Below are 21,251 nucleotides of genomic sequence, written 5' to 3' on the forward strand. Positions count from 1 at the left end.
TGTCAATCAAGCGTGGTGGAGAAGCCTTTTCTTCGCCTTCACCAATCGATGCTGCCTGTAGTCGCCTGTCTGCATGTCAGTTTAATGAGCCTCAAATGGACGCGTTTTGTTAGCGGTTAGCCATCAGCCGTATGAGATATGGTGATGGGTGATGAATGGGGCTTCATTGTATTTTTTTTCTGCGTTATGAAATTGGTGCAATATATAGCATATCGATGAGAAAAATTCCACTTTTGATTTTAATCGTAATGATCGATGTATCATTATTCAACGCTGTGTTGTGTAATTAGAATAAAAAAGACTGGCAAAAAGGAAGCAACTAGTAAAAAGAATCGTTCAAAGTTCAAAAACACAAAAAAGTCGAATGCTTTATTCACATCCTTTTAGTAGCACAGAAGTAATCGCGAAAGGAAATTTCTATAGCCTTCCTTGTAGCCCGTCTTATGAAAATGTACACATGATACCCTGGAAGAATTAATTAGAGACCTTTTCTGCAATAGAATTTATAGGATCAAGGATCCCATTTTCTGCGTTTCATGCACTACCCTGACTAATGGATCAATACTTGATACTTCAAGTGTCCAGTGTCAAGTGATCAGGGGTGGAACATAGTATAAGCAAACTAAGCAGATGCCCCGAGCTTTCATGGCAGAGCTGGAACTCCTTGAATTAAGCTATTTGGCCATAGGAAAAATTCACATTCAATGGTTCTCAGAACATTACAAGTGAGCCTCTTTGAAAGTGAAAAGGATCTGTTCTCCACCCATCGCCGGGAGACCTACACCCTACACGCTTGATCGTGATCCTCCACTCGTTTGATTTATTGATAAACCAACTTATTCCAATTGCTTACATGAGGAGACTTATAGAGGTACAGATACTGGTACTTTTTATTTGTTCTACTGATTTTTTTCTATTTTTTCTCTGAACTTTCGTTATTTTCCTAATCTCAAGAAAACTTTGAACTCTTTTCTCTTCTTCGTAATATTTGTCTTTTAGCATTTATCTCACCTCTAACTTCTTCAGGAATTTATTCTTGTAAATCACATTTAAAAGTACTATTTGCAAGGTTAAATAGGTAACCTTGCAAGTGGTTCAACCAGGAAGAAATGAGAACCTCTAGATCATCTTGGGATGTTGCTCTATTCTGAGAACCACAATTCGACAAGGTTTTTGTCTGTTTATAATTGTGTTTGGAACTCAAGATAAACAAAGTTACTAAAACTAGAAGAACTTCAACAAGAAGCTGAGAAATCGGTCCTCCGGAAACGGTTTTGCTGCAAGGAAGAATTCATGGTTTGGTATAAAGACTTAAAAACATTACGATAGGAAATTGCTATTGTTGGAGAGCATGGAGAAGGATTTCACGCTTCCTATCATGCTATACTCCCCCCACTATAAAACAGGAATGTTAATAACCTACAACTGTAAATGCTTGCCTTCCATCCAACGCTAATCGGTGATACTATTATCATCTTCCACATTCATCAAGCCTCTCAAGGTGTTGAATGAACATTCCAATGGCAACAAATCACCCGAAACACACACACACATTTCACGAACTCACGTGCAACCTCATGCATCATTTCGCCTTACCCTTCCAAACCTATACACCTCAAAAAGAATCGAACCGCTAAAGATCGAAAGTTTCCGATTGCAGTTCACCGAAAGGGACCTGGCGCTGTACGTGTACACCCTGTAACTCCCCCGTATGTCTTCCGCACATCTTCTTCGGGAGGGCACACAAATCTAGATAACGACACCACCATGTGTCCAGGGACCTACCGGCCGGTAATTCTTTTTGGAATCTGCCCCAAAACGAAAGGGGCTGCACTTGCGTTTTGCGAAGAAGACAGTCCAAGATTTACGCACTTTCGCTCTCACTTTTTACAGCGAAGATGCTATCGCGACCGAGGCCCACAATGAGGCTTTGGGTTCATCGTTGACTGACCCCCAAGGGTTGTCTTAATCCACAGCCCAAAAGAAATGATCCTCGCTTTGTTTTTCGGGGTCTACTTTAAAGCGAAACGACTTACTAACTGTTCCACTGTATGGCGGAAAATCCAAAAATGTCAGTACAAAAAAAAAAAAAAAACTCCGCCGTAAACTAACCGGACAGACATTCCGGATCACCCGCAACATCACCAGCCAGTGAAGGAATCGAAGCAGTTATTTATTTTCACTGCACACTGCAACACTTCTACGACGATAAAATTAAATATAAATCACTTTCACGCGAAAATGTTATACCGTCTGCATGGGTCTGGTCCTGCAACGTGCCGTAAATAAAGTCTCACGTGGTTCCACCTTCTGCTGCGCTGGTTCCTTCCGGAAAATCGGCCAACTAAATGCGCCACCTTCGCTATCCAAGCTACGAACAGACGATAGGCGATTTCTATTGATTTATTTGCTTTACATTCCGTAGCTGGGGTCTGCTGCTTCTCAGCGCCGTGGAATGATTTTGTTTTGTTGATTAAGTACTTTGCAAGGGATAACCATTACTCCACAAGGTGGTCAAAAAGTCGACAAGCAGGGGCCACCTTTTCGCAACACAACACATAGCATTAACAAGCTGGATTAGTTCCTCGGTTCGTTTCGTTCGGTCGTGATCAGGTGCGAATTCGGAAGTGATTAGTCTGGTGATGTTTGATGCCAAAACGGAATATCTTACTCCAGTTGATCGATGATAATTTCTACCATTTTCTTTGCATTTAATTCATCTCTACACTCTTTTCTAATCCACAGGAACGCACGATCGCTCCGGCTCACCGATCATCTACATCGAGGTGGAGAAAACGCTCGCATCGGGCCTGAACTGTTACGAAATTGCAACCGTGCTACTGTACTACAACACCCTACCGATCCAAAGGTAAGCTTGCTCGTCCTTGTTGAAGATATTCATAACAACCAACCCAGCCTTCCTCCTTTCGAGGGCTACCTGAAGATGAACCCTTTTTGCCCTGCCTGGCATACTAATTTCTGCCCTATCAGAATGCAAGATTTACGAGCTAAAAAGCACCGAACGACGAATGCATCTTGAATGTGCATTTCTGCACATGATGCAATTGCACGGGTGCACATGCATAAGTGGCGTCTTCGGGAACGTCCTTTACCGTTTCTTTACTGTCGGTGAACTTAAAATTGATTTCACCGATACCGTAAATCATGCGGTGGCTGGAGAAGTATGGCTGGCTTCTTTACTAGGGTCTGGCAGCTACAATCGCTGCATACCGTTACGCACTGTAGGTTGCGATGCGATGTGAGACATAAATCATGCCTGGTTTAAACTACAAATGTCACGGTTGTTTGGAGGTGTACCGTAATGACAAGGAGAGCGTGGATTTGCGATCTACTAAATCTGATTAAACATTCTGGATGTGTACAATCCCTTTAAGAAAACTCATTGTCAAAACATTAAATATGTTTTAGTAATGCCACTGGCAAAGTCCTGTGCGGCATACATTATGTCACAAAAGCACCGTGAATTACTAGCTTAAAGCTTAAAACTCGTTCTAAAAGAGTGGTATTTCATTCAAAAGCTTTATCGCAATCACGTAGTGACAGATACGCCGTCCCGGATTGAATCTCAAATCGATCCCAGATCGAATCCTGGCCCGAATCCAGGTTTTCTACGAATAAAAGAACATATTAGAAAGAGAATCCGTGTTAGATCCTCGCACAGTGTAATAGCATTGATCTGTCACGAAACATTCGACACTTACCACTGGGACACAATGTACCAGGGATTCAGTTCGGATTCGGAGGATCGATCCAAGTTTAAGTTGTATTTTTGCAAGCAACATTTTAACCCTTTTTTGTGTAGCGGTAGTTACATTTTTTGACAGATATATCCCCTTTGTAAGCGCTTATTCCTATTCATCAAAAAACGTTAAAGTACGAAAAGCGTACACATAAAAATCTAACTTCCCTATGAAATTATTATTTCATTACTTGAACATACCTTGATTGCATATTCCTTGGTGACTATTTAGCAACAACTGTCCTCATACAAAAAAAAGAAACTCAGCTCAAACAGTTCTATAATACTATGAAAAATAACGTACGAAATGATAGGTCAAGTTCATCTCATGCGTTATGGGGACTTGAGTAAAATGATTCTTGAAGTTGTAGTCCAAACATTCATTAGTAACGCTTTTTTGAGCAAGAATTTCTTAAAACTGTTTTGTTTGATCTACATCACTTAAGGAGGCTAGAATCTGTAAAACGCGGTGAAAAATATTCTTGACAAAAAAATTATTTTTTGAAGAAGGTGCCGCAACTTGGTCTGGAAACGCAACATCAATAAAAAGCATAACCTTAAAAAGAATTCATCCTTGATCTTATGCCTTCGCCTAGCATCCAGTTGTCTAGTAAAATATTGAACATTACTCACACCTTAGATTCTCACATTCAGGAAAACTTGAGACAAAAATTTGCAAAACGTTTTGGTTTTATTTCTCATACTTGAAATGCACCAACTATTGATCATCTCTAGAGAACACACAATAAAAAATTGGAACTTCGGTTCGTTTGCAAACAGCAATTATATAGATTCCGTTTGCCAATATTTTAAAGTTCTGGATAAAATTATCATTTATTTAGCATTCCACGCTCCAAATTCCAAAGAAAAAACATACCCGTAAGCTACTGTTGCTTTACTTCCCTCGCTTAAGAACATCGTTCCAATTTTGCAAACCCAAAAAAAAAACTGGCCACAAATTATGATACGAAAAATTCGAAAGCAGCATCACGATTTAAAAGCACAACACACATACACACGCACCGCGCATAATTGAAACGACCAACCGATGTCCGATCATTTATCACAGTTGTACGTGGTAATTATGGCCATTTTTCTTTGCTTCACTTGCACGCGGGTTAGAATATTTAAGTCAAAGAATACCGGGAAGCTGAGAACCACGTACTAAAGTTTTCTTTTGCTCCTTCTCGCCTTTTCTTCCCCTCCCAAACAGACCCGCCCATTACACACTGCATCTGCTGGTGAACGAAAGTGCACAGCTTGCCTTTCTCGACACGATCGAGAGCACACTGCAACTGCTCGACGGCCACCTAAAGCTGTCTGCCATTTTCGTGTGCGGTGCGTACGATCCGTCGGAGCAGCAGAACAGTTTAAAGCAACCTGCTCGAGAGTTCCTTCGGCCGGGTAGTGTACGCGTACGCTACCTAAACAACGAAACGATCAAGAACTACATCAGCACGGACAATCTACCCATTCAGTGTTGCGGATTCTACGTGCACAATCAGCGCGAGTGGGTTGATTTCTTCCAGCTGCTAGAATCGTTGCAGCAGCAGTGCGTCGAAACCGGCCGACGATTGGTCGCTGTGCTGGGTGATCTTCGGGGTGCGGAAACTGCACCATCCCATCAGCAGGGCTCGGCACCGAACCAACAGCAACTGCCCGGTACGGCAACGACACGCCGACAGCTACATTCACAGCACCGTGCGCTTAGTCGAGCGTTGATGGACTCGGAGCTGCAGAGTTTGCGCCGCAAGGGCCCGAACACGATCCAGCGGTTGCAGGACAAGCTGACCGTTATCAACAACAGACAAACGCTTAAACAAACCAAAAATTTAGTTAGAGCCTTTAGTGTAGATAGTAACATGTTGCGTAACGTTAGCAACGGAGCTAGTAGTATTACCGCCCATCACGGCACTGACCTCGACCAGGACATCATTAATGGGCGGCTGGCGGAGGTGATCGCCATCTACGGGGAAGTGGATCGGGCCGCACGGAAGCTGGAGCAGCTGACTGAACAGCGCCGCGAGCGGCTACGGGAGATGACACGCCAGCGTGCCCTGGACGATGAGATTAACGAGGTAGGTCGATCGATCGGCAGCAACCGAGAGTGAAAATCCGGAAACACGAGCTTGCAAAAGAGATCTTTTTATCCGCATTCTGCGGTGTGTGGAATGACCTCTAAAAAAACAACCACACCCAGTCACTTTCTCCCCCTTGCGATGTTCTACGAGCGGAAACACGTCGTCCCACCTGTGCCAGAGCGTCATAAATTATACATTAGTTTATACTGTAACTGTAACGGTCCCGAGTCGTATAAATTGTTTCACCAACGGTCTGATGATGAAACTGTCCAACGACCGGAAACAGACACTCTCGATTTCACAAACTCCCCAACCGGTCCTGAACCTGATATGAACCATTTTTATTTCTCTTCTTCTGCTTCATCTTCCCACAGGTCATCTGCTGGATGCGCAACGAAGGTGAACAATCGCTCCGTACCTACGGTGATCCGAGTGCCCTCGAATGTCCCGATACGGTTAAGGAGTGTGAGACTCAGTTCGAGCAGTTCTACTACATCGCTCGCAAGCACGTTAGCAAGGGACGCGATCTGTGCGATGCATCGGGCGAGCTGGAAATTATGCGCGAAAACCTCAAGCTGCTGAAGGACTGTGTGGACGAGTTCCAGGAACGGTTGGAGCGAGTGCGCGAGCGAATAGAAGGTGCGGCCCGTCTACACTCCCTGCTCGGTATGCAACAGCTCAAGCTGGACGATGACATACGGACGGAGATGTTAAAGTTGGCGGAAAAGATTGAAGCTCCAGCGCGCTTGGTAGAACGCTGTCGACGATTAGTGCCGACGGTGAATGTGGAACTGCACGACTCCTCCAACTCGAACGAGGATGGTTCCGCAAACGAACAGTCCACGAATAACCACAGTGTCCATAGCCAGAACTTCCTCAACCATAGCAGCAGCAACAACAACAACAACAACAACAGTACCAGTGATAATATAAGTTTAGATATAAGCATGTCGGATGATACGATCACCGCTACCAGCACGCCGGAAAAGGGCAAGTTTGGGCAACCATTACCACCGCCACCGCCACCCATGCAGTCACTGCCAACGCTTACCGAGCAGACCGATCCACATCACGATCATCGCCACCACAGTCAGGAAGGTCCGGTGCAAGGGACAACGATTACGCGACATCAGAGAAGTCAGCACCATCACCATCACCATCATCACCACCACCATCGTCACGACGAGGAGGACGAGGAGCTATCAAAGATGGCCGATTCTGGACTTGGTGGGTGTGATCGATGCGAAGGAAACACTAAGCTAGAGCGGACCTGCTCGTGTCAAAGTTTCGATGATCCTAAAAATGTGTGGTAAGTGCCATCTAGCAACAGGTGCTTAACTTTAGCTAACGTCCCTCGAATCTCCCATCTTCTCATAGCAACAATAGTGACGATCTGGACGAAGATTGCTTTGAAGGCATCTCAAAGCCACCGCTCGATCTGCAAATACCGCTGCAGGCGAACGCCCATCTTTACTGTCACGCCTCGAACCTGCAGCTCGACTACGAGGAAAACAATCCGTTTGACCAGAAGACGCAAAAGTACGACACGTGTGATAGTAGACGAAACCAATTCACTACTTAAGATTTCACTTTCGCTTGATAGGACGCTTCTATTGATCATGCGCGAAATGATTGGCACAGAACGCGACTACGTCCGCTCGCTGCAGTACGTGATCGAAAACTACACGCAGGAGCTGTTGCGCGAGGACATACCGCAGGCATTGCGCGGCCAACGGAACGTCATCTTTGGCAACATTGAGCGTATCTGCGAGTTTCATCGGCAGCATTTTCTTAACGAACTGGAAAGGTAATGTGTTGGGTCTGACTATTCAGAACTGTTTGTTTAAGGTTTATTTGTCCGTGCGCTTTATCCGCAGGTAACTTCATCGAAGACAAGACTACGTGTATGTGTATGGAAGACTACATGACTGCAGGACACAGAATGGAAATTTTCAATGACAGACTATTTTTATGCCAAGTATATGTCTTGCATGGTATTGACAAAGACCTGTAGATTTTGGATGGGAGCGAGTAGATGTCTGACTCTTATAGTGTACAGACTTATCGTCGTATTGAGCTATGCAGATCACTATTTCTGCTAATCTGTCTCTGTAACTTGCTAACAAACTCCTTGAGAGTATATTTAAGATTCTTTTTAACAGGAGGAACCATTCTTATTCTGATTCAATTTCTTCTTCTGTTCCTTTCGAATAACATCGTAGTTAGGATGGACTCTTTTCATAGTAATTAAAGTAACGACTGTGTATTTCTTGCTTGACCTTAATTTACAATTTAAAATTAACTATCAACTGTAAATATCAATCAAACATAGATTTTATGTACATAAACTCAAGCCTATCTGTTAAGGACAATTCTCACCGAAAAAGAGTTCCCATTTCAGCCATCTTGCGATGTCCTCTAGGTGAATGTGTTGAATTTTGACGAACTCCCATGCTCGGTAGGTCATGCGAAGCTCCGGTATGGGCTGTCAAACACGTCAGCGGAAGACATTACACAACTCAACCGATATGACTATCGTCTGCATGGTGTGACCAAGCGAAGCCATCCACAGACTAAAGAAAGGAGACACACACAGTGGAGGAGGTTGCTTTTTAACAAGGCTGATTCTTATGTCCTATTCTACAATTTTTTCCACAGCTGTGAACATCACCCACTGAAGGTAGGGACCGCCTTTCTCCGACACGAGTCCAAGTTCTATCTGTACGCGCTGTATAATAAGAACAAACCGAAAAGTGACTCCCTGATGAGCGAAAACGGTACTCAGTTCTTTAAGGCGAAACAGATCGAGCTGAACGATAAGATGGATCTCGCCTCGTACCTGCTAAAACCGGTTCAACGGATGGGCAAGTACGCACTATTACTGCAGCAGCTAATGAAGGCGTGCGCAGAAGTGCAGGTATGTTATCTACGAAGGTCCTAGAGGAAAAGAGGCCTCTTTTCATAAACCTTTTCGTTCTCTCGTAGCACACGAACAGCAATCCAGAGATCCTGGAAGACTTGGAGATGCTACAAAAGGCGGAAGAGATGGTACGATTTCAGTTACGCCACGGTAATGATCTACTGGCGATGGATAGCTTGCGGGATTGTGACGTGAATGTGAAGGAACAGGGCCGTCTGCTCCGTCAGAACGAATTCCTCGTGTGGGAAGGTAAAGCAGGCAAGAAGTCACTCCGGCAGGTGTTTCTGTTCGAAGAGTTGGTGCTGTTTAGCAAAGCGAGGAGATTCCCGGATCGCAAGGTAAGTCTTGGGAGCTCTAGCAGGAAGGACAGGAAGATTTTTTTTTATTGATGCACTTGTTTTCCCCTCTGCCAACTAGAATTTAGATATCTACATCTACAAGAACAGTATCAAAACGTCCGACATTGGTCTGACGGCTCACGTTGGCGATTCACCGTACAGGTTCGAGATATGGTTCCGAAAGCGTAAGCCCGGCGATACTTGGACACTGCAGACGATGAGCGAGGATGTGAAGAATGCTTGGACGGAAGAGATCTCGAAGTTGCTGTGGAAGCAAGCGAAGCGCAACCGAGAGATCCGATTAGCCGAGATGTCTTCGATGGGTATTGGCAGTAAACCGTGTCTGGACATCCGCCCGAGTCAGGATCAAATCAACGATCGCTCTATCAGTATATCGCAGCTTGGCAAAGGTAATTGCCTTTGAGATTCCTCCGGATCTTGATCATCTTCTAATGATGACCTTCCTATCTTTAACAGCACCCAAACTTCGCAACTCGTTCATGGGTACACTGCCAGAATCGAAGTCAAACAAACGACCACAGTCAATCATTTCCGTCAGCTCTTCTTCGTCGGGTAGTTCGTCCGTTAGTACCGGTACGAGTTCGACGACCAGCGGATGTGAGGGAACGACGGTTAGTGTTAGTGGCAACAGCAGTAATAGCTCGTCTGGTTCGTCCTCTGCCGCGAGTAATAGTGGCAGCAGTAGTAGTAGCAGCAGTGCGAGCAGCACTACCACAACGAGCATCACTACGTGCAAACGGCTAACGCTCAGCATCACCGACCCGAATGCTCCGGCACCACTCAAGACGGGCTACAAGAAACATCAGCGATCAACGACTCTCGTGAGCCAATGTTCTATGGGTAAGTTATCTGTGTAGCTTCTGGGGTTCCTGATGTCTGTCAATCGACTAAGCGTCACTTCTTTTCTTACAGAGAGTGGCATCATAGCTGATATTTCGCTCAGCCCGGACGAGGTACTGGACAATCCGCACTGGCCACACCACCATCATCACCATCACCATAACAATCATCATCTACCAAAGCATACCAACCTGAAGAAGACTCACAGTCTAGCATCGTCTACACACAGCTCTGGTCCCGTTTCGTTGCCCTCCTCCGTACTGCTGGAGGATCCGAGCAAAACGGACGACATCAAACCGGATGCCATGTCACCCTCGGTCGAAACGACCGACCATACCATAACCGTTCATCTGTAAAATGAAGTAACATTAGCTCTTCTATTACTACTACTACAGCCACTGCTATAAAGTGGTCAAAACTGAGCCTCCTCACCACCATTCAATCCGCCCTGTACAAAGCTCCTCGATGGTTTTCCATCGGTCCTGTATGCATGCATGTGTTTGTGAGTGTTTTTTGTCGTAAGATAATTCGGATAAGCAAATAAGAGCGAATGGACGTTATTATTTAGAGATAATTTTATAAGAATTCGCGTTAGTATTATTACTATCCTTTAACGATATTTTATCAAACATACTAACTATGTTTACCCGTTGCTTGCATGTGTATGTGAGCTTTAGAAGGATTTGACGACGGAAAAAAAAAATTATAAATAGCTAAAGCGCTAAACAGAAAACAGTAAACACTAAGATAAAAAATTCATATGTTTATTAAATTAAAGATGGCGGAAGAATAAATAAATAAAATTTTAAAAACAACTAAAAACATACAAACAACCTGCAAAAAAAAAACCAGAGGACATAAAAAGAAAAGGAAACACATTCGATAAGAGTCAGCTCTAATTGTGAGGAACTTAATTTATTGTACTCTAGCGTGTTAAATTGTATCTTTAGCATGAAATCGGCGAATTGATAACCTAATTGATCGCTTCTAGTTAAGTGGAAAAGAATCTTCTACAGCGAGAAAGGCAAGAAAAGCAAAACTATTAAAGCTACCAACTAAATTTTTGTTTTGATGACGTTTGCTTACACATCAGATTAATTATAAACGAAAATAGAGAAAGACATAGAGAGAGTTAGAGATAAAAAGAGAAGGAGATAGAGAGAGAGAGAGAGACAGAGAGAGAGAGAGAGAGAGAGAGAGAGAGAGAGAGAGAGAGAGAGAGAGAGAGAGAGAGAAATTCGTTTCGAAAAGTGCAAAAATCATTCGTTTGTTTTGTGTCGTACGCTTTAAGTAAAACCATCATTTCACATGTGCTATGTTTGTTTGTTCTCTTCTTCCGTTCGTGCTTTGTTTTTTTTTTACATATTTGTGTTATTTGTATGAAATACGGTAGTATGGTTGCGTTATATTTAAGTACTATTCTTATGCCTGCATACAGGATAGTAATTATAATTCATATAGGGCCTACCGGTAGAGAGAAAACCGAACACGGAGGTGCCTCCACAAGCGATAAACGTAAGAAATACATAATATTTTATTTACCTATACATTTGCGTATTTTTTCATTATATAGAATGTGAAAATAATAAAAACACTGAATAAAAAAAGTATTTTTGTTGTTATTTGCATCAGATCACTCGGTCGGATAATAAAATGCGTTGAGCAGCCCTGCACGATAGTTTGAAATATTTCATTGAACATTTCAGATACCAACGGATGAAATTGCAGATTTAAAGTTGAAATATTTCTCATCATGTGCACGTGGTTTCATAGCAATAGGAGAAGGTAGTGTTTTTTTATCTTTTTAAGTTTATTTGGTAACAAAATTATGGCGGCCCGGTGGTGTAGGTACCAGCGGCACCGGTCCTCTCACGTCAGAACCGAGTTTCAAATCCCATCCGGACTGTTGTACCCCCGTAATTAAGAGTGAACTTACCAACTACGTGGTATCGGCAGTCTAGAAAGTCATTTCCATGGCCAGCTTGACCTTTAGAGGTCGTTAAGTCAAAAACCAGAAGAAGAAGATTATGGAGAGAGTACAAATGTTGTAAAATAAGTACTTGAATGAGGATATATGTTAACTTTAATAAAGATCAGCTTAAGCTACCTGTACTTTTGAATGATTTTTAAAACCATTACATTTGCCGGGAAAGAATATTTTACACAAAGATTCGTATAGTTTGGTTTTGTTTAAAATCTGCTTCGGAACTAAGCGGGAAGTAGACGAATCGAATTGAGGCAATCCACAGAAAGATCCGCGGCCCCTAGACGCACTCAACAATGTGCTGCACGCCTTGATCGGACCATGAATGAGCGAGTTATCAACGGTTTTCCACGGGAATGCTGTTATTTTCCGCAATAACTCGGCGGGGGATGGTGGGATCGGGTTGGGGTGTTCGGCAAAAATGTGGGCGGCCTCAAGACGCATCCAACGGTGTGCCGGACGCCAGGTTCGGTTCAAAACCGTGCGAGTTATCAACAATTTTCCACGGGAATGCTGTTGTTTTCCGCAATAACTTGGCAGGGGATGGAGGGATCGGGTTGCGGTGTTCGGCAAAAATGTGGACGGCTTCAAGACGCATCCAACGGTGTGCCGGACGTAAGAATCGGACCAGAAATGAACGAGTTATTTTCCATGGGAATGCTGCTGGCGGAATCCCCCCCCCCCCCCACCAACAACCGTTATGGAAAATCCCACTTAGTTCCCTTTTATATTTAAACCCAAGTTTTTAGGTGTTTTCGAAAGATTTTTCAAGAAAGGAATAAAAATGAGACAGAAAAACTTAAAATGGAAAGACAAAATTAAAATCAATCGGAAAAATATTTGTCGTGACGGAAAGAAAATAATTTCCAGACCACTTTTAAAATTTCCATTTGCTACCTCCTCGAATTCATGCTCTCCTGTTACTCCTGGTCGAATTTTGCCGCATAAAAATTTCCAGATTTTTGCCACAAAAATCCGACCAGGAGAGACTGGTTGTAACAGGAGAACATGACTTCATGGAGGTAGCTCGGGCCGGCCAAAAATACCAAATCCAGTTTTAATTTTCGAAATCCAAGTTAAAGTTGAGTTGGAAATTTTAAGTTTGGAATTCAACTTAAAATTTTGCCTCGGGATTTTAAAACTGCTTTTGGAATTTTGGTCCGACCCGAGCTACCTCTTGGAAGTCATGCTCTCCTGTTACTTCCAATCGTTCCTGGTCGGATTTTTGTGGCAAAAATCTGGAAATTTTTATGCGGCAAAATTCGACCAGGAGTAACAGGAGAGCATGAATTCGAGGAGGTAGCAAATGGAAATTTTAAAAGTGGTCTGGAAATTATTTTCTTTCCGTCACGACAAATATTTTTCCGATTGATTTTAATTTTGTCTTTCCATTTTAAGTTTTTCTGTCTCATTTTTATTCCTTTCTTGAAAAATCTTTCGAAAACACCTAAAAACTTGGGTTTAAATATAAAAGGGAACTAAGGAGGATTTTCCATAACGGTAGGTGGTGGGGGGAGGGGGGGATTCTGCTAGCAGCATTCCCATGGAAAATCGGCGATAACTCGCTCATTCCTGGTCCGATTCTTACGTCCGGCACACCGTTGGATGCGTCTTGAAGCCGTCCACATTTTTGCCGAACACCCCAACCCGATCCCTCCATCCCCCGCCAAGTTATTGCGGAAAACAACAGCATTGCCGTGGAAAATCGTTGATAACTCGCACGGTTTTGAACCGATCCTGGCGTCCGGCACACCGTTGAGTGCGTCTTGAGGCCGTCCACATTTTTGCCGAACACCCCAACCCGATCCCACCATGCCCCGCCGAGTTATTGCGGAAAACAACAGCATTCCCGTGGAAAATCGTTGATAACTCGCACGGTTTTGAGCCGATCCTGGCGTCCGGCACACCGTTGGATGCGTCTTGAGGCCGTCCACATTTTTGCCGAACACTCCAACCCGATCCCACCATCCCCCGCCAAGTTATTGCGGAAAACAACAGCATTCCCGTGGAAAATCGTTGATAACTCGCACGGTTTTGAACCGATCCTGGCGTCCGGCACACCGTTGGATGCGTCTTGAGGCCGTCCACATTTTTGCCGAACACTCCAACCCGATCCCACCATCCCCCGCCGAGTTATTGCGGAAAACAACAGCATTCCCGTGGAAAATCGTTGATAACTCGCACGGGTTTGAACCGAACCTGGCGTCCGGCACACCGTTGAGTGCGTCTTGAGGCCGCCCACATTTTTGCCGAACACCCCAACCCGATCCCACCATGCCCCGCCGAGTTATTGCGGAAAACAACAGCATTCCCGTGGAAAATCGTTGATAACTCGCACGGTTTTGAACCGATCCTGGCGTCCGGCACACCGTTGGATGCGTCTTGAGGCCGTCCACATTTTTGCCGAACACTCCAACCCGATCCCACCATCCCCTGCCAAGTGATTGCGGAAAACAACAGCATTCCCGTGGAAAATCGTTGATAACTCGCACGGTTTTGAACTGATCCTGGCGTCCGGCACACCGTTGGATGCGTTTTGAGGCCGTCCACATTTTTGCCGAACACTCCAACCCGATCCCACCATCCCCCGCCGAGTTATTGCGGAAAACAACAGCATTCCCGTGGAAAATCGTTGATAACTCGCACGGTTTTGAACCGAACCTGGCGTCCGGCACACCGTTGGATGCGTCTTGAGGCCGTCCACATTTTTGCCGAACACCCCAACCCGATCCCACCATGCCCCGCCGAGTTATTGCGGAAAACAACAGCATTCCCGTGGAAAATCGTTGATAACTCGCACGGTTTTGAACCGAACCTGGCGTCCGGCACACCGTTGGATGCGTCTTGAGGCCGCCCACATTTTTGCCGAACACCCCAACCCAATCCCTCCTTCCCCCGCCAAGTTATTGCGGAAAACAACAGCATTCCCGTGGAAAATCGTTGATAACTCGCACGGTTTTGAACCGATCCTGGCGTCCGGCACACCGTTGGATGCGTCTTGAGGCCGTCCACATTTTTGCCGAACACCCCAACCCGATCCCACCATGCCCCGCCGAGTTTTTGCGGAAAACAACAGCATTCCCGTGGAAAATCGTTGATAACTCGCACGGTTTTGAACCGAACCTGGCGTCCGGCACACCGTTGGATGCGTCTTGAGGCCGCCCACATTTTTGCTGAACACCCCAACCCGATCCCTCCATCCCCCGCCAAGTTATTGCGGAAAACAACAGCATTCCCGTGGAAAATCGGCAATAACTCGCACGGTTTTGAACCGAACCTGGCGTCCGGCACACCGTTGGATGCGTCTTGAGGCCGCCCACATTTTTGCCGAACACCCCAACCCGATCCCTCCTTCCCCCGCCAAGTGATTGCGGAAAACAACAGCATTCCCGTGGAAAATCGTTGATAACTCGCACGGTTTTGAACCGATCCTGGCGTCCGGCACACCGTTGGATGCGTCTTGAGGCCGCCCACATTTTTGCCGAACACCCGACCCGATCCCTCCTTCCCCCGCCGAGTTATTGCGGAAAACAACAGCATTCCCGTGGAAAATCGTTGATAACTCGCACGGTTTTGAACCGATCCTGGCGTCCGGCACACCGTTGGATGCGTCTTGAGGCCGTCCACATTTTTGCCGAACACTCCAACCCGATCCCACCATGCCCCGCCGAGTTATTGCGGAAAACAACAGCATTCCCGTGGAAAAACGTTGATAACTCGCACGGTTTTGAACCGATCCTGGCGTCCGGCACACCGTTGGATGCGTCTTGAGGCCGCCCACATTTTTGCCGAACACCCCAACCCAATCCCTCCTTCCCCCGCCAAGTTATTGCGGAAAACAACAGCATTCCCGTGGAAAATCGTTGATAACTCGCACGGTTTTGAACCGAACCTGGCGTCCGGCACACCGTTGGATGCGTCTTGAGGCCGTCCACATTTTTGCCGAACACCCCAACCCGATCACTTCCCACCTTAGCTGGCAACCACCGCTAAGCTCTTCCACGAAAAAAGATTATTTCGCATTGCCCGTGGAAAATCTCCGATAACTCGCTCAATTTTAGTCCGATCAAGGCGTGCAGCATACCGTTGGATGCGTATTGGAACTGCGCATCTTTTTATTGATTACTTCACCTCAATTCTGCTATCCCTCACCGAGTTATTCCTCGAAAAAGGAAGTTTCAGTGGAAAATCGACGATTATTCGCTCAGTTTTTGTCCGATCGGGGCGTTCCGCATATAGTTAGACGCATCAAAAAGATGCGCCTTGATTCACGCATCTTTTTATCGAACGTCTCAATTTGACTCCCTGCCATTCCTTCACTCCCCATCCAGTCTGTCCTCGAGAAAAGGGTTTTCTCGAGGACAGGGGTAATGAAAGAGCAAGGCGAACTACCGCAGAAGAGGCTTCCATTGCTGAGGTTTTAACGTTAGAGCGGTAAAGAGCAGCCAAGGAGGGAAAGCCCGGAAATGGGGTGAAAGGCGGCGCGCTTAATCTAAAGCCGTGCCTAATCTAAGAACGAGCGATTAGCGTAACAAGGATTAGGTGGAAGGACAGGAGAAAGGAGCAAAGAAAATAAAATAGAAGGAGAGGCCAAATGGCTAAAACCCTGTCCGGTAAAGTCATCGGTGAGACAGCAGGTTTAGTTCGCAGCTTTAAAGTTAAAGTACCGAATAAAGATATTCTGCAATTGGTAAAAAAGACCTCCATCTCGCTTGAGCGAGTTGAACGTGACAGCAAGCGACGAACCCGGCAGCATTTAATTATTGTGCATTGCATAACTTACGGCGCAAAAAAGCTCCTGCAGAGCAGAGATTCGCCATACAATGTCCGAACGAAAGGAAAACATCTGCGGGTTTGGTTTTTTTGGTTTGGTTTTATTTTTGTCTTACTTAACAAATTGCACGTTTTCGTTCTCTGTTGCTAACTATTTGCATGAATTAACGTTTTAAATAAAACACTTTTCTTTTCTCTCGTTATGCTCTCCTTCGCATTGTTGGGAAAACCTTAGGACGGGAAAAGGGATGGTTTCGTTGCTACATTTCGCGCGCAGCTTTGTGGTTTGTTGTTGTTTGTTGTCTGTTTCCTTTGCTCCCTTTTCCTCTTCTCAAAACCCCTTCCCTTCTTGCTGTTCTTCCTATTCTTCACCAAACCCTTAAGAGCGGTATGATTGTTTGCTAATGTTAATAACAAAACATCATTGCAACCACCACCAACGCACACATACACACTTAATTTCCTCCATTGTTTATGTTGTTTTTTTTTGTATTACACACGCACACACTCTTAACCGGGTGGATGAGGGAGGACGTGGTTGTTGTTGTTCGGTGTTTACTGGTTCCTAAGTAAAGTAGCAAACGAATAGAGGAAGTGGTGGGGGATTGATGACGTCGGTTAATAGAATCGGAGATCAGAAAATACATAAGACACACACACACACGATTTTATTTCTCTTCACATTGGACGCGTAGTTGTGTTGTTTGGTTTTCCACGAGTATTTTTTTTCCTTTTTTTCGCTAATGCTTGTTTCTGCCTTTTTTTTAGTTTCTTATTGTTTTCAGGTCTTCACAAGGATCTACGTCTTTGTCGTTTCCTTCACTTCATATTCTCGCGAACGGCACATTCTTACAGCCTGTGTCTCTTCTTTAAATCTTGTTCTTTATTTTATTGTTTTCCCTTTTCTTACACACTTACTATCTGTCTGTTTCATTCTCTTTCTGATGCTTTTTTTTTTGGTTTGGTTTCTTGTTTTTGTTGCTTAACACGTACATGTACTCCCTCTTTCTCTCTCTCTCTCTCTCAACCTAATGCTTACTCCCAGGTCTTAATGACTTCGTTGGCTGTTGTTGTCAGTTGGAGGAAGATTTTTTTCAAGAGTTTTCAGGGACATTGTGGCACAGGAACACGGGAGTTTGGGTTGAAGTCGTGACGAAGGCAAACGGTGACGGATACGAGTCGACACAAACACAAAAAATGGAAGATCATTTCACGAAATTTGCCAAAATAAAGGAAAAGAGAAAAAGAAGAAAAGAAGAAGGAAACATTATAGATAACTCGTAGGAAAGATTGTAAATTATTTGAAAAGATTACATTAAAAAAAAAAGAGAACAATATTGAAATTTCAATTTAAAAAAGCAAATTTTGTAATTTTGTAGCAAAATAACGTAACACGTAACATGAACAAGAGAAAAGAAAACTGAAGCTCTCAAAAACGAGGTGGGAGAATTCTTATTTTTGTGTTTTTTTAAACAAAAGCCAATCATTATTTTATCCATTTCATTGGATTTGAGAAGAAGAAGCATTTAGAGTAAAATAAAGGGAACTTTTGAAAGCAAAAAGATTTTTTGTTGAATAACGAAAAGCACTAAAAAAAAGGTAAATTTGGAAAGCATCACAAAAAGCTCTTAAAATGTAAGAAATAAAATAAGAATTGATAAGGAACTGTAAAGCCGAAACAAAATGAATGTTTTGGAACGTTCGATACGATTGGATTGGAAAAAGGATGACCAGGACGCTGCTTTCATTACCTTACCCACACGTATACAAACACACGGACTGTGTTTTTTTTATTCTTTGTCTCGTAAGGATGGCGCACATTGGTTGATGCGCACACTCACACATACACGCACGGGTAGAGGATGTGTTTTAAAGCTGATCGCGCAGGATAGGTGGCGGTGGTGGTAGTTGGTGGGACACACGGACGAACACAAATACGTCGAATCGGAATAGGATAAGCAATCACAAAGTTCACGCACGCACACACACACACATCTCGTTGTGGTTGGCTGGGGATAGTTGAGGGTCGCATTTTACGGGAGGGAAGCTTTTGCGCTTAAGTTGTGTGGCCGCCGACGGTAAAGCTGATGATGATCACAGGATAAAAAGGATAACGCAAAGGGGCACACTTTCGGTACGCAGACTCGCGATGGTTCAGCGCTGATTCGGATTCGGATTTTGCCGTTCTTCACGATCAGGGGGGGGGGGGGGGGAGGGGGAAACCATACCAGAAGAGCCAACATTATCCCAGGATACAGGTAAGAGATCTATATTCTCCCCTTTCCAGGCGGCAACACGTCACCAGGACTTGTACGTCCACCGTCACAGAGGGGAAAACTTTATATCATATCCGGAGCGGGAGATAAATTCTTGCCACTTCTTTCTTTCTCTGTCACAATTCCCCAGGAATTGAACGGAAGGCGTTGTGAAAAGCGGTAGAAAGTCTCACACACGTATGGTGGCGTAGTAGTAGGTGTGTCCCTTTACTCCGATCGATCTTCCGGATTATTGACTGTTTTGGCTACATTTGGTTTACTTTTGGCACAGGAAGTTCCTCGAATCTCTCACACACAGACACACACACACAGATAAACACAAGCAAAGCTCCCAAAAATTAAAAACCTTTCCCTCTTGATTCTTGTATCAAGGATTGAAGCTTTTGGGGGGTCATTTGTTTGGGGAAGCTTTTCAAACGTGTTTCGTGTGTGTGTGTGTGTGTGGGCTTGGGGAAACTCTTATTGGAAGAATACGATTGTCCAAAACGCGTTGGGTCGAGAGCATGGCGAGGGGGTTTTTTTTTTGATAAATTTCTTTTTCAGCACGGAAAAGGAAGTCAAGTTGCGCTTTTGGTGTAGTAGATGAGAGAAGATTAGGAAGGCAGGTTGATGGTGATGATGACACAGGTGGTGGTGGTGGTGTGGTTCAACACACACACACACCCACGCACGCCCGCCGTTCTCTATTGGGGCTTTTTGGGGGTGGAGGTTGAGGGTTTGATGTTGGTTTTGATTTACTAACACTTTTCTAATGGAAATCAGGATTGACTGTAGGAGGCAGAAAAGAAGAGAAACGAAATTATCACTATTAACCACTGGTTTTAACCAAATTTTCCAAACACTACTACACAGATGGAAAGTACTCTATACACTATTACACTACTACACGTGATTTGCTTGTGTCTACTATTAGCATTAATTCTAGACTCTATACGCACACGCCATTTTGTTTTAATTTTCTATATCAATCCACCCATTACTGTAAACATGTTTGTACAATTTTAATAACAGCAAAATATCAGTCTACTTTATATTCACAGAGCTGTTTTAGGTTGACACGATCAAGTGGCACTAAGTACTAAGAAAATCACCAACACACCTACAAAGGACACCATCCGCTTCACGTGCATGCGAAAGAAGGCGCGTTTGATGAGTGTGTGTGTGTTTGGGTAAGAGGATGACAAATATTCGGATGAGATGTATGGAATGCTTACGCGTCATTAGCGGCCATCTTCTTACATTTTCTTCGCACAAGATGGTGAAAGTTCGGGTGCAAGAGAGTGTTGTTGTAGTTGCAGTGTTGCTTCCGTGTTGCAGGCTTTCACATTCGCGCACATTCTTATCACTATCACACAGCACACAGCATCCATGCAGGAAGTAGAAGTTGTTCCGATGATCGTCCGTTCCGGATGACACGGGGACGAGTAGCGTGTGTGTTTGAGTGTGTGGAGATTTCACACTAGGCACGCACTTAATAGCTAGAGCTAGAAGCTTTCAGAGGATCGCACAAACACGCACTCGGAAAGGATAGAAGTCGAGATTGCGATGGTGACAGAGGTTTCTCGCGACTGGAGTTTCATAACCAGCTTAGAGGGCATAAGAGAGGACGCACGCAAATAGGGGAAAGGTGTGTGAAGTTGTTAAAGTTTCTCAAAGCAGTTTCTAGATAGTAATGAGAAACTAAAAAGGGACTATCGTGTAAAGTGTGATGAAGCTACCGGTAAAATTTCGAGGAAATTCTTTTGATTTGCTTCACACACTCACACATTGTTATTGAAGGAAAATGAGGAAAATAATTAAGGGAAGAAAAAACAAAATATTAGTTCCTTTTTTTGTAGTTTTCGGGTATGTTTAAAATGTTTTTTTTTTTTTATTGTTTTTATTTTGTTTGCTGTGTTTTCTTTGACTTTATTCTTACTCTGCTGCGCCTTTCCGTCGACCCATTCTCTATAACGACGAGTTTTAACTTGTATGTGTGTCTGTACGTTTTTTTTTTACCTTGTTAAGATTGCATGTGTTGTGTTTTTATATTTCCATTTTATTCCCATTGGTTTTCCCCATTGTTTATTTAGTTATTTCATACCCCCGCAAATGTTTTCCTTCCACGAAAGGGAAAAGGGAAGTATCAGACAGTTGCTGTGGATATTACTTGCCTCTGTCTCTCTTTCTTGACTTGAAATATTTGGATGTGTGTTGTTGAAATCATTCCAAATTTTTCCTTGTATAACTAGTGTTAAAGACTTTTTACGTTTGGGGTT

At 44.1% G+C, this 21,251-nt stretch overlaps 2 protein-coding genes across 4 annotated transcripts in view; one reads left to right on the top strand and one right to left on the bottom strand.

Moving 5' to 3' along the window:
* LOC126561329 (uncharacterized) overlaps positions 1-10,316 on the top strand; it is a 202,890-nt gene extending 192,574 nt beyond the window's left edge. The window contains exons 4-13 of the mRNA XM_050217403.1: positions 2,746-2,869; positions 4,974-5,838; positions 6,216-7,150; positions 7,219-7,380; positions 7,445-7,648; positions 8,500-8,758; positions 8,827-9,099; positions 9,179-9,509; positions 9,577-9,960; positions 10,033-10,316. Coding sequence (XP_050073360.1) covers positions 2,746-2,869; positions 4,974-5,838; positions 6,216-7,150; positions 7,219-7,380; positions 7,445-7,648; positions 8,500-8,758; positions 8,827-9,099; positions 9,179-9,509; positions 9,577-9,960; positions 10,033-10,316 — 3,821 coding nt within the window. The remainder of the gene's footprint in view (positions 1-2,745; positions 2,870-4,973; positions 5,839-6,215; positions 7,151-7,218; positions 7,381-7,444; positions 7,649-8,499; positions 8,759-8,826; positions 9,100-9,178; positions 9,510-9,576; positions 9,961-10,032) is intronic.
* LOC126561520 (calcium-transporting ATPase sarcoplasmic/endoplasmic reticulum type) overlaps positions 1-21,251 on the bottom strand; it is a 112,255-nt gene that overhangs the window by 64,113 nt on the left and 26,891 nt on the right. Inside the window, exon 10 of one of the 3 annotated variants that reach the window (XM_050217724.1) lies at positions 19,738-19,761. In XM_050217724.1, coding sequence (XP_050073681.1) covers positions 19,742-19,761 — 20 coding nt within the window. In that variant the 3' untranslated portion in view covers positions 19,738-19,741. Of the gene's footprint in view, positions 1-17,720; positions 17,782-19,731; positions 19,762-21,251 lie in introns of those variants that run through there. The other 2 variants (XM_050217723.1, XM_050217725.1) reach the window with 2 other exon arrangements.

Source organism: Anopheles maculipalpis, chromosome 3RL (genome assembly GCF_943734695.1).
Source record: "Anopheles maculipalpis chromosome 3RL, idAnoMacuDA_375_x, whole genome shotgun sequence".
Classification (NCBI taxonomy): Eukaryota; Metazoa; Arthropoda; class Insecta; order Diptera; family Culicidae; genus Anopheles; species Anopheles maculipalpis.